This window comes from Anomaloglossus baeobatrachus, chromosome 3 (assembly GCF_048569485.1).
Source record: "Anomaloglossus baeobatrachus isolate aAnoBae1 chromosome 3, aAnoBae1.hap1, whole genome shotgun sequence".
In the NCBI taxonomy this organism is placed as follows: Eukaryota; Metazoa; Chordata; class Amphibia; order Anura; family Aromobatidae; genus Anomaloglossus; species Anomaloglossus baeobatrachus.
This window is the reverse complement of record NC_134355.1, coordinates 701076728-701095531: the sequence shown is the minus strand read 5'-3', so window position 1 is coordinate 701095531 and position 18804 is coordinate 701076728. Positions and strand designations below refer to the sequence as shown.

Genomic DNA, 18804 nt, shown 5'->3' with positions numbered 1-18804 from the left:
TGGCTAAAATGAGGTCCTCAAAAAATCCACTCTGATATAGACGGCTCACTACTGAAGCAGCTAGAACGGAGTGGCTTTTTTGAGGTCCTCAAAAAATCCACTACGACACAATGTGGATATTATGAGGACTTTCAGCTGCGCTCTGTTACGCTTTTTGCTTTGAGGCTCCTCCCACTCTTCGAAAAAATCCATTGCAGTCACCTCAGTACCAAATGTACATAATGTAGTGGCTAAAATGAGGTCCTCAAAAAATCCACTCTGATATAGACGGCTCACTACTGAAGCAGCTAGAACGGAGTGGCTTTTTTGAGGTCCTCAAAAAATCCACTACGACACAATGTGGATATTATGAGGACTTTCAGCTGCGCACTGTTACGCTTTTTGCTTTGAGGCTCCTCCCACTCTTCGAAAAAATCCATTGCAGTCACCTCAGTACCAAATGTACATAATGTAGTGGCTAAAATGAGGTCCTCAAAAAATCCACTCTGATATAGACGGCTCACTACTGAAGCAGCTAGAACGGAGTGGCTTTTTTGAGGTCCTCAAAAAATCCACTACGACACAATGTGGATATTATGAGGACTTTCAGCTGCGCACTGTTACGGTTTTTGCTTTGAGGCTCCTCCCACTCTTCGAAAAAATCCATTGCAGTCACCTCAGTACCAAATATACATAATGTAGTGGCTAAAATGAGGTCCTCAAAAAATCCACTCTGATATAGACGGCTCACTACTGAAGCAGCTAGAACGGAGTGGCTTTTTTGAGGTCCTCAAAAAATCCACTAAGACACAATGTGGATATTATGAGGACTTTCAGCTGCGCTCTGTTACGCTTTTTGCTTTGAGGCTCCTCCCACTCTTCGAAAAAATCCATTGCAGTCACCTCAGTACCAAATGTACATAATGTAGTGGCTAAAATGAGGTCCTCAAAAAATCCACTCTGATATAGACGGCTCACTACTGAAGCAGCTAGAACGGAGTGGCTTTTTTGAGGTCCTCAAAAAATCCACTACGACACAATGTGGATATTATGAGGACTTTCAGCTGCGCTCTGTTACGCTTTTTGCTTTGAGGCTCCTCCCACTCTTCGAAAAAATCCATTGCAGTCACCTCAGTACCAAATATACATAATGTAGTGGCTAAAATGAGGTCCTCAAAAAATCCACTCTGATATAGACGGCTCACTACTGAAGCAGCTAGAACGGAGTGGCTTTTTTGAGGTCCTCAAAAAATCCACTACGACACAATGTGGATATTATGAGGACTTTCAGCTGCGCACTGTTACGCTTTTTGCTTTGAGGCTCCTCCCACTCTTCGAAAAAATCCATTGCAGTCACCTCAGTACCAAATGTACATAATGTAGTGGCTAAAATGAGGTCCTCAAAAAATCCACTCTGATATAGACGGCTCACTACTGAAGCAGCTAGAACGGAGTGGCTTTTTTGAGGTCCTCAAAAAATCCACTACGACACAATGTGGATATTATGAGGACTTTCAGCTGCGCTCTGTTACGCTTTTTGCTTTGAGGCTCCTCCCACTCTTCGAAAAAATCCATTGCAGTCACCTCAGTACCAAATGTACATAATGTAGTGGCTAAAATGAGGTCCTCAAAAAATCCACTACGACATAATGTGTGAAATTATAAGCACTTTCTCGGCTGCGCTCTGTTACGTTTTTCGCCGTGAGGCTCCTCCCACTCTTCGAAAAAATCCACTGCAGTCACCTCAGTACCAAATATACATAATGTAGTGGCTAAAATGAGGTCCTCAAAAAATCCACTACGACACCATGTGTGAAATTATAAGCACTTTCTCGGTTGCGCTCTGTTACGTTTTTCGCCGTGAGGCTCCTCCCACTCTTCAAAAAACTGAATTTCAGTCACTTCAGTACCAAATGTACAGAATGAAGGCTACAGGGAGATCCTCAAAAAATCCACTCTGATCCAATATGGTAAGTTATGAAGACTGTCAGCTGCGCGGTTCCGTTTTTCCTTGTGAGGCTCCGCCCACTCTTTCAATGTCAGTCATGCGGTCACGACTTGTGGAAATACGGTAAAATTAAAATTCCAGCAAAACTGAACAATCAGCGCTGTGTGGAATTATTTATATTGTAAAAAATAATAATAAAATGTAAGTTATAATAATAATGAAAATAAAAATTTGCCCTTTGGAAAAAAATAATAAATATAACAGTGTGAGCATCTAATAAATAAAAACATGAAATCATTCCAATTATAAATCTGATTCCAGCCCCTGCTCTGAGGCCTGGAGACCCCGCTGTAGAAACTGAACTGTGTTGTATGGAGAAAAGATCACAGAGATCATCAAAAAATCAACTCTGATCTAGCCACCTCACTGGTGAAGCAGCTAGAACGGAGTGGATAAAATGAGGTGACCAAAAACATGTGACTACAGCGAGGCCTCAAGAAATCAACTCTGATCTAGACACTTCAGCAGTGAACCGGCTAGATCAGAGTGGAAAAAATGAGGACCACAAAAAACCCACTCTGATCTAGACACTTCAGTAGTGAGCCGGCTAAATCAGAGTGGAAAAAATGAGGCCTCAAAAAATCAACTCCGATATAGCCGGCTCACTACTGAAGCAGCTAGATCAGAGTTGATTTTTTGAGGACCACAAAAAATCAACTCTGATCTAGACGCAACCCTCCGCCCACACGCTGCGCACTTTATAATGACGTAATCAAAGTTCTTCACCATTATGTCAACTTTGCTAAGCTCCGCCCATACACTGGTCACATGCGTCTACGTCACCACAAGCCCTTCACCAACAAACGTTCCGAAGCTCCGCCCATATACTGGTCACATGCGTTCTCGTCACCACAAGCCCTTCACCAACAAACGTTCCGAAGCTCCGCCCATATACTGGTCACATGCGTTCTCGTCACCACAAGCCCTTCACCAACAAACGTTCCGAAGCTCCGCCCATATACTGGTCACATGTTGTTGACGTCATTAGAGGTCCTTCAAAATCAAACTGCTTTAATTCGCCTATAAAGTGGTCACATTATTCTGACGTCACCACAGATCCTTCACTGACATAAACATCGCTCAGCTCCGCCCATATAATGGTCACATAAACATGACGTCATAACAGGTCCTGCTGTGTCTTCCGTGCGGTGGATGCAGATTGTTGTCTCTGGATTCAGCCGTTGTCAGTTGCTGAGAGGACGCGTTTCCCCTGCTGTGCCCCCCGGAGCCCCGCAGCCTGCAGTGTAAGGTCAGTCATCAGCACAGCCCTGTGCCCCCGGAGCTCCGCAGCCTGCAGTGTAAGGTCAGTCATCAGCACAACCCTGTGCACCCCGGAGCTCCGCAGCCTGCAGTGTAAGGTCAGTCATCAGCACAACCCTGTGCACCCCGGAGCTCCGCAGCCTGCAGTGTGAGGTCAGTCATCAGCACAACCCTGTGCACCCCGGAGCTCCGCAGCCTGCAGTGTAAGGTCAGTCATCAGCACAACCCTGTGCACCCCGGAGCTCCGCAGCCTGCAGTGTAAGGTCAGTCATCAGCACAACCCTGTGCACCCCGGAGCTCCGCAGCCTGCAGTGTAAGGTCAGTCATCAGCACAACCCTGTGCACCCCGGAGCTCCGCAGCCTGCAGTGTAAGGTCAGTCATCAGCACAGCCCTGTGCACCCCGGAGCTCCGCAGCCTGCAGTGTAAGATCAGTCATCAGTACAGCCCTGTGCACCCCGGAGCTCCGCAGCCTGCAGTGTGAGGTCAGTCATCAGCACAGCCCTGCATCAGCACATCCCTGTGCACCCCGGAGCTCCGCAGCCTGCAGTGTGAGGTCAGTCATCAGCACAGCCCTGCATCAGCACATCCCTGTGCCCCCGGAGCTCCGCAGCCTGCAGTGTAAGATCAGTCATCAGTACAGCCCTGTGCACCCCGGAGCTCCGCAGCCTGCAGTGTAAGGTCAGTCATCAGCACAACCCTGTGCACTCCGGGGCTCCGCAGCCTGCAGTGTAAGGTCAGTCATCAGCACAGCCCTGGAGCTCCGCAGCCTGCAGTGTAAGGTCAGTCATCAGCACAACCCTGTGCACTCCGGGGCTCCGCAGCCTGCAGTGTAAGGTCAGTCATCAGCACAGCCCTGGAGCTCCGCAGCCTGCAGTGTGAGGTCAGTCATCAGCACAACCCTGTGCACTCCGGAGCTCCGCAGCCTGCAGTGTGAGGTCAGTCATCAGCACAATCCTGTGCACTCCGGGGCTCTGCAGCCTGCAGTGTGAGGTCAGTCATCAGCACAGCCCTGTGCACCCCGGAGCCCCGCAGCCTGCAGTGTGAGGTCAGTTATCAGCACAACCCTGTGCACTTCGGAGCTCCGCAGCCTGCAGTGTGAGGTCAGTCATCAGTATAACCCTGTGCACCCCGGAGCTCCGCAGCCTGCAGTGTAAGGTCAGTCATCAGCACAGCCCTGTGCACTCCGGGGCTCCACAGTCTTCAGTGTAAGGTCAGTCATCAGCATAGCCCTATGCACTCCGGAGCTCCGCAGCCTGCAGTGTAAGGTCAGTCATCAGCACAGCCCTGTGCACTCCGGGGCTCCGCAGCCTGCAGTGTAAGGTCAGTCATCAGCACAACCCTGTGCACTCCGGAGCTCCGCAGCCTGCAGTGTAAGGTCAGTCATCAGCACAGCCCTGTGCACACGCTGCGTCTCTTCTGCAGGGGATAGAACATGCGGCTTCTCTCCAATCTTCTCCTCGCATCGTCTGTGGCGTTCGGTGACTTGTATCGCCCCCAGGGTTATGGGGTACTCTGCCCCCAGGGTTATGGGGTACTCTGCCCCCAGGGTTATGGGGTACTCTGCCCCCAGGGTTATGGGGTACTCTGCCCCCAGGGTTATGGGGTACTCTGCCCCCAGGGTTATGGGGTACTCTGCCCCCAGGGTTATGGGGTACTCTGCCCCCAGGGTTATGGGGTACTCGCCCCCGGGCGGTGTATAACTGGGGAGATGTCACTTTGGTGGCCGTTGCCCGGTTCCGTGTCCTGGGGGCTTTTTGAAAAGGGGGATATTTACCGGGGAGTTTATATGAGAGTTTATCACGTGACGCCACTTGTGGGTTGCGGCTGTGTGGATGGAGCCGCCGCTGCACAGGTCTCACTACTGGGGCTGGTGTTGGTGGCAGCCTGGATGTTAGAACCTCCACAAGCAGGGCCGGGCCCCAGAGGATGGGTGATGTGGATGGTGCAGAGAGAAGGTAGCCACACACAGGGCTGCAGTGTAACTGGTGCCTTTACTCACGGTCAGATGGTAACTGGTCACCCGAGGCCGGCTGGTCTCAACCGCAGGTCCACTTAGTCCCAGAGCCGGTTTAGTGACCTGGTGGCTTCTTTCCCCTGCACCTGTCTTTGGTTGGTGGGTCCCCATGGCTTGGAGCGGCTGGGGGTCCCATCCTGGTAGTCTCTTCACGGCAGTCCGTATGACGGTAGCATGAATCCTGTGGGGTCGGAGTCTCTGGTCCTGTTCTCCAGTTTTCCCGTTGCTACTGTGTCCCGAACTTTACAGTCAGTGAGGTACTGGACGGTCCCCTCACTGCGCAGATTTTATCAGGTCTGCCTGGAGCACTTGCCTGACCTAGGGTCCTGCACCCCGTTGGTGCTATGGTTCCGGGAGTACTCCACCAGCAACCAAATACCTGAGCCCTCAGGTCACTGTCACACTCCTGTCAGTGCTTCCACTCTCTCCCACTGACTACTCTCCACAGTCTACAGGAATTAACTGGAATGTTTTGCTGGTACCGGCACTTGCCTTCTGGATCCTTAGGGGTAGGCCCTGTATCCTGGTGGGGCAGGTACCTTGTAGCTTCCTGACGGCTTCAGGGGCGCTACAACTATTCCTGTGGATTTTCTCCTCTGATCGTCTTTCTCTTGTTCGGTGTCTTTTCCTGTGGATTTTCTCCTCTGATCGTCTTTCTCTCGTTCGGTGTCTTTTCCTGTGGATTTTCTCCTCTGATCGTCTTTCTCTCGTTCGGTGTCTTTTCCTGTGGATTTTTTCCTCTGATCGTCTTTCTCTCGTTCGGTGACTTTTCCTGTGGATTTTCTCCTCTGATCGTCTTTCTCTCGTTCGGTGTCTTTTCCTGTGGATTTTTTCCTCTGATCGTCTTTGTGGCGTTCGGTGTCTTTCCCTGTGGATTTTCTCCTCTGATCGTCTTTCTCTCGTTTGGTGACTTTTCCTGTGGATTTTCTCCTCTGATCGTCTTTCTCTCGTTCGGTGTCTTTTCCTGTGGATTTTCTCCTCTGATCGTCCTTGTGGTGTTCGGTGTCTTTTCCTGTGGATTTTCTCCTCTGATCGTCTTTCTCTCGTTCGGTGTCTTTTCCTGTGGATTTTCTCCTCTGATCGTCTTTCTCTCGTTCGGTGTCTTTTCCTGTGGATTTTCTCCTCTGATCGTCTTTCTCTCGTTTGGTGTCTTTTCCTGTGGATTTTTTCCTCTGATCGTCTTTGTGACGTTCGGTGTCTTTTCCTGTGGATTTTCTCCTCTGATCGTCTTTCTCTCGTTCGGTGTCTTTTCCTGTGGATTTTCTCCTCTGATCGTCTTTCTCTCGTTTGGTGACTTTTCCTGTGGATTTTCTCCTCTGATCGTCTTTCTCTCGTTCGGTGACTTTTCCTGTGGATTTTCTCCTCTGATCGTCCTTGTGGTGTTCGGTGTCTTTTCCTGTGGATTTTCTCCTCTGATCGTCTTTCTCTCGTTCGGTGTCTTTTCCTGTGGATTTTCTCCTCTGATCGTCTTTCTCTCGTTCGGTGTCTTTTCCTGTGGATTTTCTCCTCTGATCGTCTTTGTGGTGTTCGGTGTCTTTTCCTGTGGATTTTCTCCTCTGATCGTCTTTGTAACGTTCGGTGACTTTTCCTGTGGATCTTCTCCTCTGATCGTCTTTCTCTCGTTCGGTGTCTTTTCCTGTGGATTTTCTCCTCTGATCGTCTTTGTGGTGTTCGGTGTCTTTTCCTGTGGATTTTCTCCTCTGATCGTCTTTGTAACGTTCGGTGTCTTTTCCTGTGGATTTTCTTCTCTGATCGTCTTTCTCTCGTTCGGTGACTTTTCCTGTGGATTTTCTCCTCTGATCGTCTTTCTCTCGTTCGGTGACTTTTCCTGTGGATTTTCTCCTCTGATCGTCTTTCTCTCGTTCGGTGACTTTTCCTGTGGATTTTCTCTATTGTTTGCTTCTTTGTTTTGTTCGGTGACATTTGATGCTGATTTCCTTTCCACTTAGTAATGTGATATTACAGATGGTGGTTTTCGTGCTAAATCTTCTCAAAAATCCTCATCTTTAATTCTTCTACATAGGACATATAAAGCTTTCTGTGCAGTTTGTGTTCACTTCTCCTGTAGGTGGAAATGCAGGTCTATAGCTCACAGGGTGTCATCTGTTTATACTTGTTTTTTCAAGGATGGAAAAAAGTTTCTAAATGCAAAGAAGTTCATTTCTGTATAATAAATGAATCGTAAGAAATAACCCATTCACAAAATATTAAAATAGAAAGTTTTAAGTTCGGTCTTCAAAGGTGGGAAAGAGGCATGTTTCTCTCATCGTTAGGCGAGGTTCTTTATCTCACATGTATTGTTATCCCCTACGATTTATTTATTTTTTTTTTTTGGCAGTTTTGAAGATTCCTTCAAACCATCCACTTTTCTCCTGAATGTTTAACCAACAATGGATGACAAAAATGACATTACAAGAAGAATAATAGACTTCGCCTTAGAGATCATCTTCCTACTGAGCGGAGAGGTAAACTCCTGTATATTCTATATTATCTGCTGAGTGGAGAGGTAAACTCCTGTATATTCTATATTATCTGCTGAGTGGAGAGGTAAACTCCTGTATATTCTATATTATCTGCTGAGTGGAGGGTAAACTCCTGTATATTCTATATTATCTGCTGAGTGGAGGGGTAAACTCCTGTATATTCTATATTATCTGCTGAGTGGAGGGTAAACTCCTGTATATTCTATATTATCTGCTGAGTGGAGGGTAAACTCCTGTATATTCTATATTATCTGCTGAGTGGAGAGGTAAACTCCTGTATATTCTATATTATCTGCTGAGTGGAGGGTAAACTCCTGTATATTCTATATTATCTGCTGAGTGGAGGGTAAACTCCTGTATATTCTATATTATCTGCTGAGTGGAGAGGTAAACTCCTGTATATTCTATATTATGTGCTGAGTGGAGAGGTAAACTCCTGTATATTCTATATTAACTGCTGAGTGGAGGGTAAACTCCTGTATATTCTATATTATCTGCTGAGTGGAGGGTAAACTCCTGTATATTCTATATTATCTGCTGAGTGGAGAGGTAAAGTCCTGTATATTCTATATTATCTGCTGAGTGGAGGGGTAAACTCTTGTATATTCTATATTATCTGCTGAGCGGAGGGTAAACTCCTGTATATTCTATATTATCTGCTGAGTGGAAGGGTAAACTCCTGTATATTCTATATTATCTGCTGAGTGGAGAGGTAAACTCCTGTATATTCTATATTATCTGCTGAGTGGAGAGGTAAACTCCTGTATATTCTATATTATCTGCTGAGTGGAGGGGTAAACTCCTGTATATTCTATATTATCTGCTGAGTGGAGAGGTAAACTCCTGTATATTCTATATTATCTGCTGAGTGAAGAGGTAAACTCCTGTATATTCTATATTATCTGCTGAGTGGAGGGGTAAACTCCTGTATATTCTATATTATCTGCTGATTGGAGAGGTAAACTCCTGTATATTCTATATTATCTGCTGAGTGGAGGGGTAAACTCCTGTATATTCTATATTATCTGGTGAGTGGAGGGGTAAACTCCTGTATATTCTATATTATCTGCTGAGTGGAGGGTAAACTCCTGTATATTCTATATTATCTGCTGAGTGGAGGGTAAACTCCTGTATATTCTATATTATCTGCTGAGTGGAGAGGTAAACTCCTGTATATTCTATATTATCTGCTGAGTGGAGAGGTAAACTCCTGTATATTCTATATTATCTGCTGAGTGGAGAGGTAAAGTCCTGTATATTCTATATTATCTGCTGAGTGGAGGGTAAACTCCTGTATATTCTATATTATCTGCTGAGTGGAGAGGTAAACTCCTGTATATTCTATATTATCTGCTGAGTGGAGAGGTAAACTCCTGTATATTCTATATTATCTGCTGAGTGGAGAGGTAAACTCCTGTATATTCTATATTATCTGCTGAGTGGAGGGTAAACTCCTGTATATTCTATATTATCTGCTGAGTGGAGAGGTAAACTCCTGTATATTCTATATTATCTGCTGAGTGGAGGGGTAAACTCCTGTATATTCTATATTATCTGCTGAGGGGAGAGGTAAACTCCTGTATATTCTATATTATCTGCTGAGTGGAGGGGTAAACTCCTGTATATTCTATATTATCTGCTGAGTGGAGGGGTAAACTCCTGTATATTCTATATTATCTGCTGAGTGGAGGGGTAAACTCCTGTATATTCTATATTATCTGCTGAGTGGAGGGGTAAACTCCTGTATATTCTATATTATCTGCTGAGTGGAGGGTAAACTCCTGTATATTCTATATTATCTGCTGAGTGGAGGGTAAACTCCTGTATATTCTATATTATCTGCTGAGTGGAGAGGTAAACTCCTGTATATTCTATATTATCTGCTGAGTGGAGAGGTAAACTCCTGTATATTCTATATTATCTGCTGAGTGGAGAGGTAAACTCCTGTATATTCTATATTATCTGCTGAGTGGAGGGTAAACTCCTGTATATTCTATATTATCTGCTGAGTGGAGAGGTAAACTCCTGTATATTCTATATTATCTGCTGAGTGGAGAGGTAAACTCCTGTATATTCTATATTATCTGCTGAGTGGAGAGGTAAACTCCTGTATATTCTATATTATCTGCTGAGTGGAGGGGTAAACTCCTGTATATTCTATATTATCTGCTGAGTGGAGAGGTAAACTCCTGTATATTCTATATTATCTGCTGAGTGGAGGGGTAAACTCCTGTATATTCTATATTATCTGCTGAGTGGAGGGGTAAACTCCTGTATATTCTATATTATCTGCTGAGTGGAGGGGTAAACTCCTGTATATTCTATATTATCTGCTGAGTGGAGGGGTAAACTCCTGTATATTCTATATTATCTGCTGAGTGGAGGGGTAAACTCCTGTATATTCTATATTATCTGCTGAGTGGAGGGGTAAACTCCTGTATATTCTATAATATCTGCTGAGTGGAGAGTAAACTCCTGTATATTCTATATTATCTGCTGAGTGGAGAGGTAAACTCCTGTATATTCTATATTATCTGCTGAGTGGAGGGGTAAACTCCTGTATATTCTATATTATCTGCTGAGTGGAGGGGTAAACTCCTGTATATTCTATATTATCTGCTGAGTGGAGGGGTAAACTCCTGTATATTCTATATTATCTGCTGAGTGGAGAGGTAAACTCCTGTATATTCTATATTATCTGCTGAGTGGAGGGTAAACTCCTGTATATTCTATATTATCTGCTGAGTGGAGGGGTAAACTCCTGTATATTCTATATTATCTGCTGAGTGGAGGGGTAAACTCCTGTATATTCTATAATATCTGCTGAGTGGAGGGTAAACTCCTGTATATTCTATATTATCTGCTGAGTGGAGAGGTAAACTCCTGTATATTCTATATTATCTGCTGAGTGGAGGGGTAAACTCCTGTATATTCTATATTATCTGCTGAGTGGAGGGGTAAACTCCTGTATATTCTATATTATCTGCTGAGTGGAGGGGTAAACTCCTGTATATTCTATATTATCTGCTGAGTGGAGAGGTAAACTCCTGTATATTCTATATTATCTGCTGAGTGGAGAGGTAAACTCCTGTATATTCTATATTATCTGCTGAGTGGAGGGTAAACTCCTGTATATTCTATATTATCTGCTGAGTGGAGGGTAAACTCCTGTATATTCTATATTATCTGCTGAGTGGAGGGGTAAACTTTGTTATCAATGCGCTTGGGGTCTTATTATCCACTGATTTAATAATCTTGTGTTTGGTTACAATGAATCGTCAGCATGGCAATGATCGGGAGGAATTCGGCTCCTGTCCTCCCCCCCCTCCCCCCCACTCTATTATCACATCGCCCTGTACAATCCCAGGTGATTGTCTCATTTGGATCTAAACCATTCAGTGTTTTTCCAGAAATCTCGGGTGTCTTCGCCGTCTGAGAATTACCCCCAATCCCTCCATTCATTGTCTTGAGTGCACAACTATTGATGTTATAATATTAGAATTGAAAATCACCTGGGATGTTCGCTTCTTCCCATGAATCCTCCTTGTTCCAAAACCATCAGATCCCTCCTGTAATCTTTGGGTTCCATCTGTTATTTTACATTTCTTCCCTCCCCAGGATTTATATTTTCATGATATGGCTTAGAGGTTTATCCCTATTATTTCTCCTATAATCAGTATTCCTAGAATTACAGGGGGGTTCCTATCTGTAAGGGAATTCAAGCTCCCTCTTTCTCCAATTAGCGGAGGTAGCTGTTCCCCTTGCATTTTGCTTTTCACCTCTGTGTTCATTTATTTTCCCATTAAAAAGCTTTTCCTTCTCCTCTTCTATGTTTTCATTCATGTTTTTATCTCTATCATCACTATTTTTATTCACATAGTTACTCTTCTTATTCCAAATATATTGTGAGGTAGCACGGTCGGCTGCGTAGCAGAAGACACGGGATCCAGGCATTAAGGTTCACAGCACACGGTTTAATGTCCAAACAAAAGTCCATAACAAAAATACATGTCCCTCTCCAGCAGAAAACTCAGGGAGTTCTGTTCACTCCCTCACTCCCGGCACACCTGCCCTCGTTACTGTTTCCTTTTAACCCTTCCTTAAGCCTGTAGGGAAACAGCATTAACCCTAGAGTGGATCTACTTTCTATCATGGAGTGAGCACAACCGGGGCGAGACATACCGGCCGTCATAGATAACCCCGGTCACAGTCTCACATACCCCCCCCCTCAGTTCAAGCGTGCGGGGTTGAACTCCAGCCATCAAACACGGGCCGCGGGACAAGGCATCGGCGTTGCCCTGCAACCCACCGGCCCGGTGTTCAACCGTAAACCGGAAGTTCTGCAGAGAAAGGAACCACCGGGTAACCCGGGCATTCCGTTCCTTGGCGGACCTCATCCAGACCAGTGGAGAGTGATCCGTCACCAAGCGAAACTGCCGTCCCAGCAGGTAATAGCGTAGGGACTCCAAGGCCCACTTGATCGCCAGGCACTCCTTCTCCACTACGCTATAATTCCGCTCGGGAGGGGTGAGCTTCCTACTTAAGAAGGTGACGGGGTGTTCCTCCCCCTGAACCACCTGAGACAGCACTGCCCCCAGGCCGACCTCCGAGGCGTCAGTCTGTACTATGAACTCCTTCCGGAAATCAGGGTTGACCAGAACGGGCTGTCCGCACAGGACCTCCTTCAGGGCCCGGAAGGAGTCCTCGGCCTGCGGAGTCCAGCGCACCATGACGGACTTCTTGCCTTTAAGAAGGTCCGTCAAGGGGGCTGATAGTCCCGCAAAATCCTTTACAAACCTCCTGTAGTACCCCACGATACCCAGGAAGGCCCTAACCTGCTTCGTGGTCAGGGGTCTAGGCCACTTCTGGATCGCCTCAACCTTGTTAATTTGGGGCTTAATCACTCCTTGGCCTATCACGTAGCCCAAGTAGCGGGCTTCCGTGAGTCCCAATGCACATTTCTTGGGATTGGCTGTCAATCCGGCTGTTCGAAGCGCGTCCACCACCGCTTGTACCTGTTCCAAGTGGGTCTGCCAATCGGAGCTGTAAATAATGATGTCATCCAGGTACGCTGATGCATACGCCTGGTGGGGTTCCAGCACTAAGTCCATCAACCTCTGGAATGTGGCCGGAGCGCCATGTAACCCAAAAGGCAAGACAACATAGTGGAAGAGACCCTCCGGCGTAACAAAAGCGGTTTTCTCCTTGGCGGACTCCGTCAGTGGCACCTGCCAGTACCCCTTGGTCAGGTCGAGCGTGGTAAAATATCGCGCCTGTCCCAGCCTATCAATCAGCTCATCCACCCGGGGCATGGGGTAGAGATCGAACTTGGATATTTCGTTCAATCTCCTAAAGTCATTGCAGAACCTTAAGGAGCCATCGGGTTTTGGTATTAGGACAATCGGACTAGCCCATTCACTCCGGGATTTTTCAATGACCCCCAGGCGTAACATTGTCTTTACTTCCTCCGATATGGCTTGTCGTCGAGCCTCCGGTACCCGGTATGACTTCAGGCGTACCTTCAGGTGGGGCTCGGTGACAATATCATGTCGTATCAGACTGGTCCTACCGGGCAGCTCAGAGAAGACATCGGGGTTCTGCTGAACCAACCGTCTGGCCTCTCGCCTCTGTTGCTTGGTGAGGGCTTCTCCAATCCTTACTTCCGGTTCGTCCTCTCCGGAGGTCGCTGGAGCCGGATGTGAACGACCCGAAGAGGAGGGAGGTGGGGAAAAAACAGCCATCAGGCTTTCCCGTTCCTGCCAAGGTTTTAATAGGTTGACATGGTATATTTGTTCAGGTTTCCGCCTACCGGGCTGCAATACTTTATAGTTAACCACCCCGACTCTTTCCTTTATCTCGTAGGGGCCTTGCCACTGAGCCAGGAATTTACTCTCCGCCGTGGGGATTAATACCAACACCCGATCCCCGGGTTTAAAGATCCGCATGGTGGCTTGTCTATTGTAGCGGCCGCTTTGCGCGGCCTGAGCCTCCTGTAAATGCTCCTTCACAATTGGCATGACCGCGCTTATGCGGTTCTGCATACCTAAAATGTGTTCGATCACACTTTTATGGGGGGTGGGCTCTTGTTCCCATGTTTCCTTTGCCAGGTCCAACAATCCCCGGGGATGTCGCCCGTATAACAATTCAAAAGGCGAAAACCCCGTGGATGCCTGTGGCACCTCTCGTATGGCAAACATCAAATAGGGAAGCATCATATCCCAGTCTTTCCCGTCTTTTGAAATCACCCTTCTTAGCATGGTTTTCAGGGTTTTATTGAATCGTTCTACTAACCCATCCGTCTGAGGATGATACACAGACGTACGCAACTGCTTGATCTGGAGTAGCCGGCATAGCTCTTTGGTCACTTTAGACATGAATGGGGTCCCCTGATCCGTAAGGATCTCCTTGGGCAACCCCACCCGGCAGAACACAGCAAACAACTCCCGAGCTATAAGCTTTGCTGCAGTATGTCTGAGAGGTATCGCCTCGGGATACCGGGTGGCATAGTCAACGATCACTAGGATGTGTTGGTGCCCTCGAGCGGACTTTACGAGGGGCCCCACCAGATCCATCCCTATCCGTTCAAAAGGGACTTCTATAATGGGTAACGGTACCAACGGACTGCGAAAATGGGTCAGGGGTGCGGTAAGCTGACACTCCGGGCAGGTTTCGCAGAACCGTTTTACCTCCCCAAAGACCCCGGGCCAATAGAACCTTTGCAATATTCGCTCCTGCGTTTTCTTGACCCCTAGGTGGCCACTCATCAGGTGTTTATGAGCCAAGTCGAGGACCCGCCGGCGATGCGGCTGGGGCACCACCAACTGTTCTACCCCCACGCCCCGTATTTCATCTACCCGGTAGAGTAAATCCTGCTTAAGAGCGAAATGGGGGTACCTTACCTGGGCACCGGGCAGCTGTGCCACCCCGTCAACTACTGTCACCCGACTCCGGGCATGTATTAACGTAGGGTCCTGGAGTTGGGCTGTCCCAAACGTATCCGGGGACGCCTCCAACTCCGGGATGGGCTCGACCGTCTCAGCCTCTCCTGCCAATACCTCTAGGGGCGACCTATCGGGTTCACACTCTGTCCCTATCATGGTGACCCCTACGGCAGGTGTCCCGGATTCAGGATTGTAGGGCTCAGGTCCCGGACCGACCAATATCTGAGGGGACTTAGGGGGTCCCCTCCATAAAGTCCAAAAATAGGGCAGATCCCTTCCTAGGATCACGTCATAAGGAAGAGTGTTAAGAAGTCCCACCTCATGTTGCACCTGACCGCAAGGTGCTGTGATGGTGACAATCCCCGTGGGATAATCGCGGCGGTCCCCATGTATGCAAACCACCCCCACGGTGCGTCCTGTGGCCTTTACTTTAGCCCTCAAGCTGGATCGCACAAGGGTCACTAAGCTTCCGGAATCCAACAATCCTGTAACCGGACATCCATTCACCTGTATTTGGCACAAGTGGGGCTCCGTCTCTGGGGAGACCAGGTCAGCGGTACACACCACCTGAGCATACATTGAACCCCGCCGGGTAACCCCACAATCCTTGGGCTCCGTGGTGAGTGGACACTGGGCTTCCATATGTCCCACCCGCTGGCACCGCCAACATCTAATGGGGACGGAAACCCCCTTGACGGGTTGTCGTTTAGGGTACAGAACCTTCCGGACCTCAGGAATGGCGGCCGCGGCCTCAGACGGGACGGTAGGGGACTCCTGCACCGTTGTCAGCGGTGGGTCCTTGGCCCTAGGCTTGGAGGGGCCGGACCGACGGGCGGTACGCAAAGTCTCAGTGTCCCGTATCAAGTCCTGCGTAGCCACATGCCGCTCTACCAGGGACACTAATTGGTCCAGGGTACTCGGGTCACCCTGTCCTACCCACCGTTGAACGGTGACGGGTAAAGTGCGCACAAAACGATCCACTACTACCCTTTCCACCATTTGCGCCGGGCTCAGAGTGTCAGGCTGCAACCACTTTTTTACAAGATGCAATAAGTCATAGGCCTGGGAGCGTACGGGTTTGGCTTCCTCATAGAACCACTGATTTACCCGCTGAGCCCGTACATAGGTATTCACCCCCAACCGAGCCAGTATTTCGGCTTTCAGGGTCACATAGTCAATGGCGTCCTCGGTACAGAGGTCCAGGTACGCTTTTTGGGGTTCCCCCGTCAAATAGGGCGACAGTACCTCAGCCCACTGGGCGGTCGGCAGCTTTTCCCGCTCGGCCACCCGCTCAAACACCGCCAGGAACGCTTCCACATCATCCCCCGGGGTCATCTTTTGCAACGCTTGTCTCACCGCTTTCCGGACGCTGCCGTCGTCACCCGGTCCCGGGGTTGTTGCTGCCGGTCCGGCACGGATCGACTTGGCCAGGAGAACCATCTGTTCTTGGTGCCTTTTTTCCTGCCCTTGCAAGGATTGCTGCTGACGTTCCAACGCCCGGAGCAGGTGTGCATTGGTCTGTTGCTGCTCTGCATTAGCCTGTTGCTGCTGTGCATTAGCGTGTGCCAGCTGCTTTAGTATTTCCTCCATGGCGTCGCCGGGTTTGGGCTGTAGTATAGCCGCTCGAATCCAGGACATGTGCAGCTGGGTCACCAGGGATGGATGCTACACCTCACCGGCTGTCATGCCCGCCGATTCTCCACCATATGTGAGGTAGCACGGTCGGCTGCGTAGCAGAAGACACGGGATCCAGGCATTAAGGTTCACAGCACACGGTTTAATGTCCAAACAAAAGTCCATAACAAAAATACATGTCCCTCTCCAGCAGAAAACTCAGGGAGTTCTGTTCACTCCCTCACTCCCGGCACACCTGCCCTCGTTACTGTTTCCTTTTAACCCTTCCTTAAGCCTGTAGGGAAACAGCATTAACCCTAGAGTGGATCTACTTTCTATCATGGAGTGAGCACAACCGGGGCGAGACATACCGGCCGTCATAGATAACCCCGGTCACAGTCTCACAATATATATCTAATATATAAAGCTGTATGTATGTATGTATGTATGTATGTATGTATGTCCGCTAAAGGAATCCGCACCGTCACATTTACAATCACGAAATTTTGCACAGACTCCTCATGTGACTCAGGGAACTTCATAGACTGTTATGTTGGGAAAATTTAACCCCGTGCTTTACAGTTACTTTCCGAAAAACGTGCCTCCTTTAAAGTAAATGGAGCTGCGAGCTACAGGTTATTAATAGGAGCTGTAATTTGGTTACTATAGGAACAAAATAAAACTGTTAGTATAAGAAGCTTATGTGTGAGGTAATAAGATGTCGGTGGGGAGACAGACTGGGAAAGAGACAGACACACAGAGCGAGTTTCTATCCCGGGAAACACCTGAGTACTACAGCTAGTATATAATATATTTCTTCATCGTTCCTTATGGGAGACCCAGACCATGGGTGTATAGCTTCTGCCTCCGGAGGACACACAAAGTACTACACTAAAAGTGTAGCTCCTCCCTCCGAGCATATACACTCCCCAGATGACAAATCCAACCAGTTCAATGCTTTGTGTTCAGGAGGTCACACACACACATGCATCTTCTGATTTTTGATTTTTGATTTCAAAGATTTGGAAGAAAAGCGTGTCCAATCTGGACTCCCGGCATGTCTCTTCTCACCCCACTGTGTCGGCGGTGCTGTTAAGGTTGATGTTACAAGGCTGGAGCTTTCACATGCCGCGCTCCTTCACCATCCCCTGAGGCTCTGGCTTGAAGTGGGAGCCATCACGGTTCTCTCTGCTTTGCAGGAGACCGGTCTCCATCCGCAGCCCTTTCAGGACCCTGACGGACGGAGCGATCATCCCCCAGGGACCTGGCACCTGCGTCTCACAAGCTAAGTACTGAGACGTTATTACCACAGACGGTGGTCTTTCCAGGGGTCCCTTGTACTTTAATATTGGGGGAGAGTGTGTTTTATAACTGTGTTAACATTTCCGGCCGGTTCTCCAGTTTTCACTGGAGAACCGCGCCGATGGTGCCTGCACGCTGGCCGCATGTTTAAATCTAGGCCCCGGCTTCGCCTGAGGCCTAGTTTCGATTCTCTACCCCTGCATGTAAGTCAGTGCAGTGGGACAGTGTGGCTCCGCCCAGCGGCTATTCAGCACAGTGAAGGGACACTCCTCACTGAGGAAAGATTCCCTCCCCTGTATGCCTCATTTGCCCTCCGTCCTGCTCTCAGAGTAGGCCCCGCCCCCTCTCCTCGCTGCGGACGCCATTTTCTCAGCGTTCTCAATGTCTAGCAACACATTGTGACAAATGGGGGCCTGGGACATGGAGGGCACAGAGATAAACGGTCTGGCAAGCCACAACCTCCGGTTGTGCAGCTGCTTATGTACTCTGTTTATATACTCTGCTGGGGCTCTTCTGGACAGAGCCCCCACTTCTGGGGGATCTGGAGGGCACAGAGATGTCCCTATGTTAAACGGTCTGGCAAGCCACAACCTCCGGTTGTGCTGCTGCTTATATACTCTGTTTATATACTCTCAGAGCCCCCACTTCTGCAGCATGTCTCATATCAGAGCAGGGCTGCAAGGCTGTTTTTTATTATGCACCGCATATAGACTCGTACTGTCTGTACCGAGCACATAACCACATTGTGATGCCTGCTCTAACATAGTGGTGCCTCAGCCTGGAGGCTTATCCCCAGTGGTCCCCCCGGCTGCTCCGGCTCCGGTGGCTGAACCCCCGGCTTGGGTAGAATCCCTCTCTCCAGGGGACATCTGTCCCGGACACTGCTGAGCATGCATCAGCCCCCTTCCCAGGGCGCTTCTGCTGCTACGGCTCGCTCAGCAAAGCTCACAGAGGATTCTTCATCTGGTCTCAGACCCCGTCCTCCTAAAATGGAGACGCAGGGTCCCCTTTCCCTCCTCGCCCCGCGGCTCTGGTTCACGAGCTGACTCGCAGGACAAGGAGGATGCCTTTACTGGGGGCTCGGACGCTTCTCCAGGTACCCCATTGATCTGTCCGAAGTGACGCAGATGCTAATGATTTGATTGCGTCCATTATATTTGTACTGGACCTCAATCCGCCTGTATCAGGGGAGCACCCCTCTT

At 48.5% G+C, this 18804-nt stretch overlaps 2 protein-coding genes across 2 annotated transcripts in view; both read left to right on the top strand.

The window, feature by feature from the left end:
- The window catches only part of LOC142297110 (uncharacterized), a 158490-nt gene that overhangs the window by 100189 nt on the left and 39497 nt on the right, over positions 1 to 18804 (top strand). The gene's annotated exons all lie outside the window — the stretch shown is intronic.
- LOC142295826 (uncharacterized) overlaps positions 3087 to 18804 on the top strand; it is a 31488-nt gene continuing 15770 nt past the window's right edge. Inside the window, exons 1-2 of the mRNA XM_075338914.1 lie at positions 3087 to 3236; positions 7601 to 7727. Of these exons, the coding sequence (XP_075195029.1) occupies positions 7653 to 7727 (75 nt within the window). The 5' untranslated portion in view covers positions 3087 to 3236; positions 7601 to 7652. The remainder of the gene's footprint in view (positions 3237 to 7600; positions 7728 to 18804) is intronic.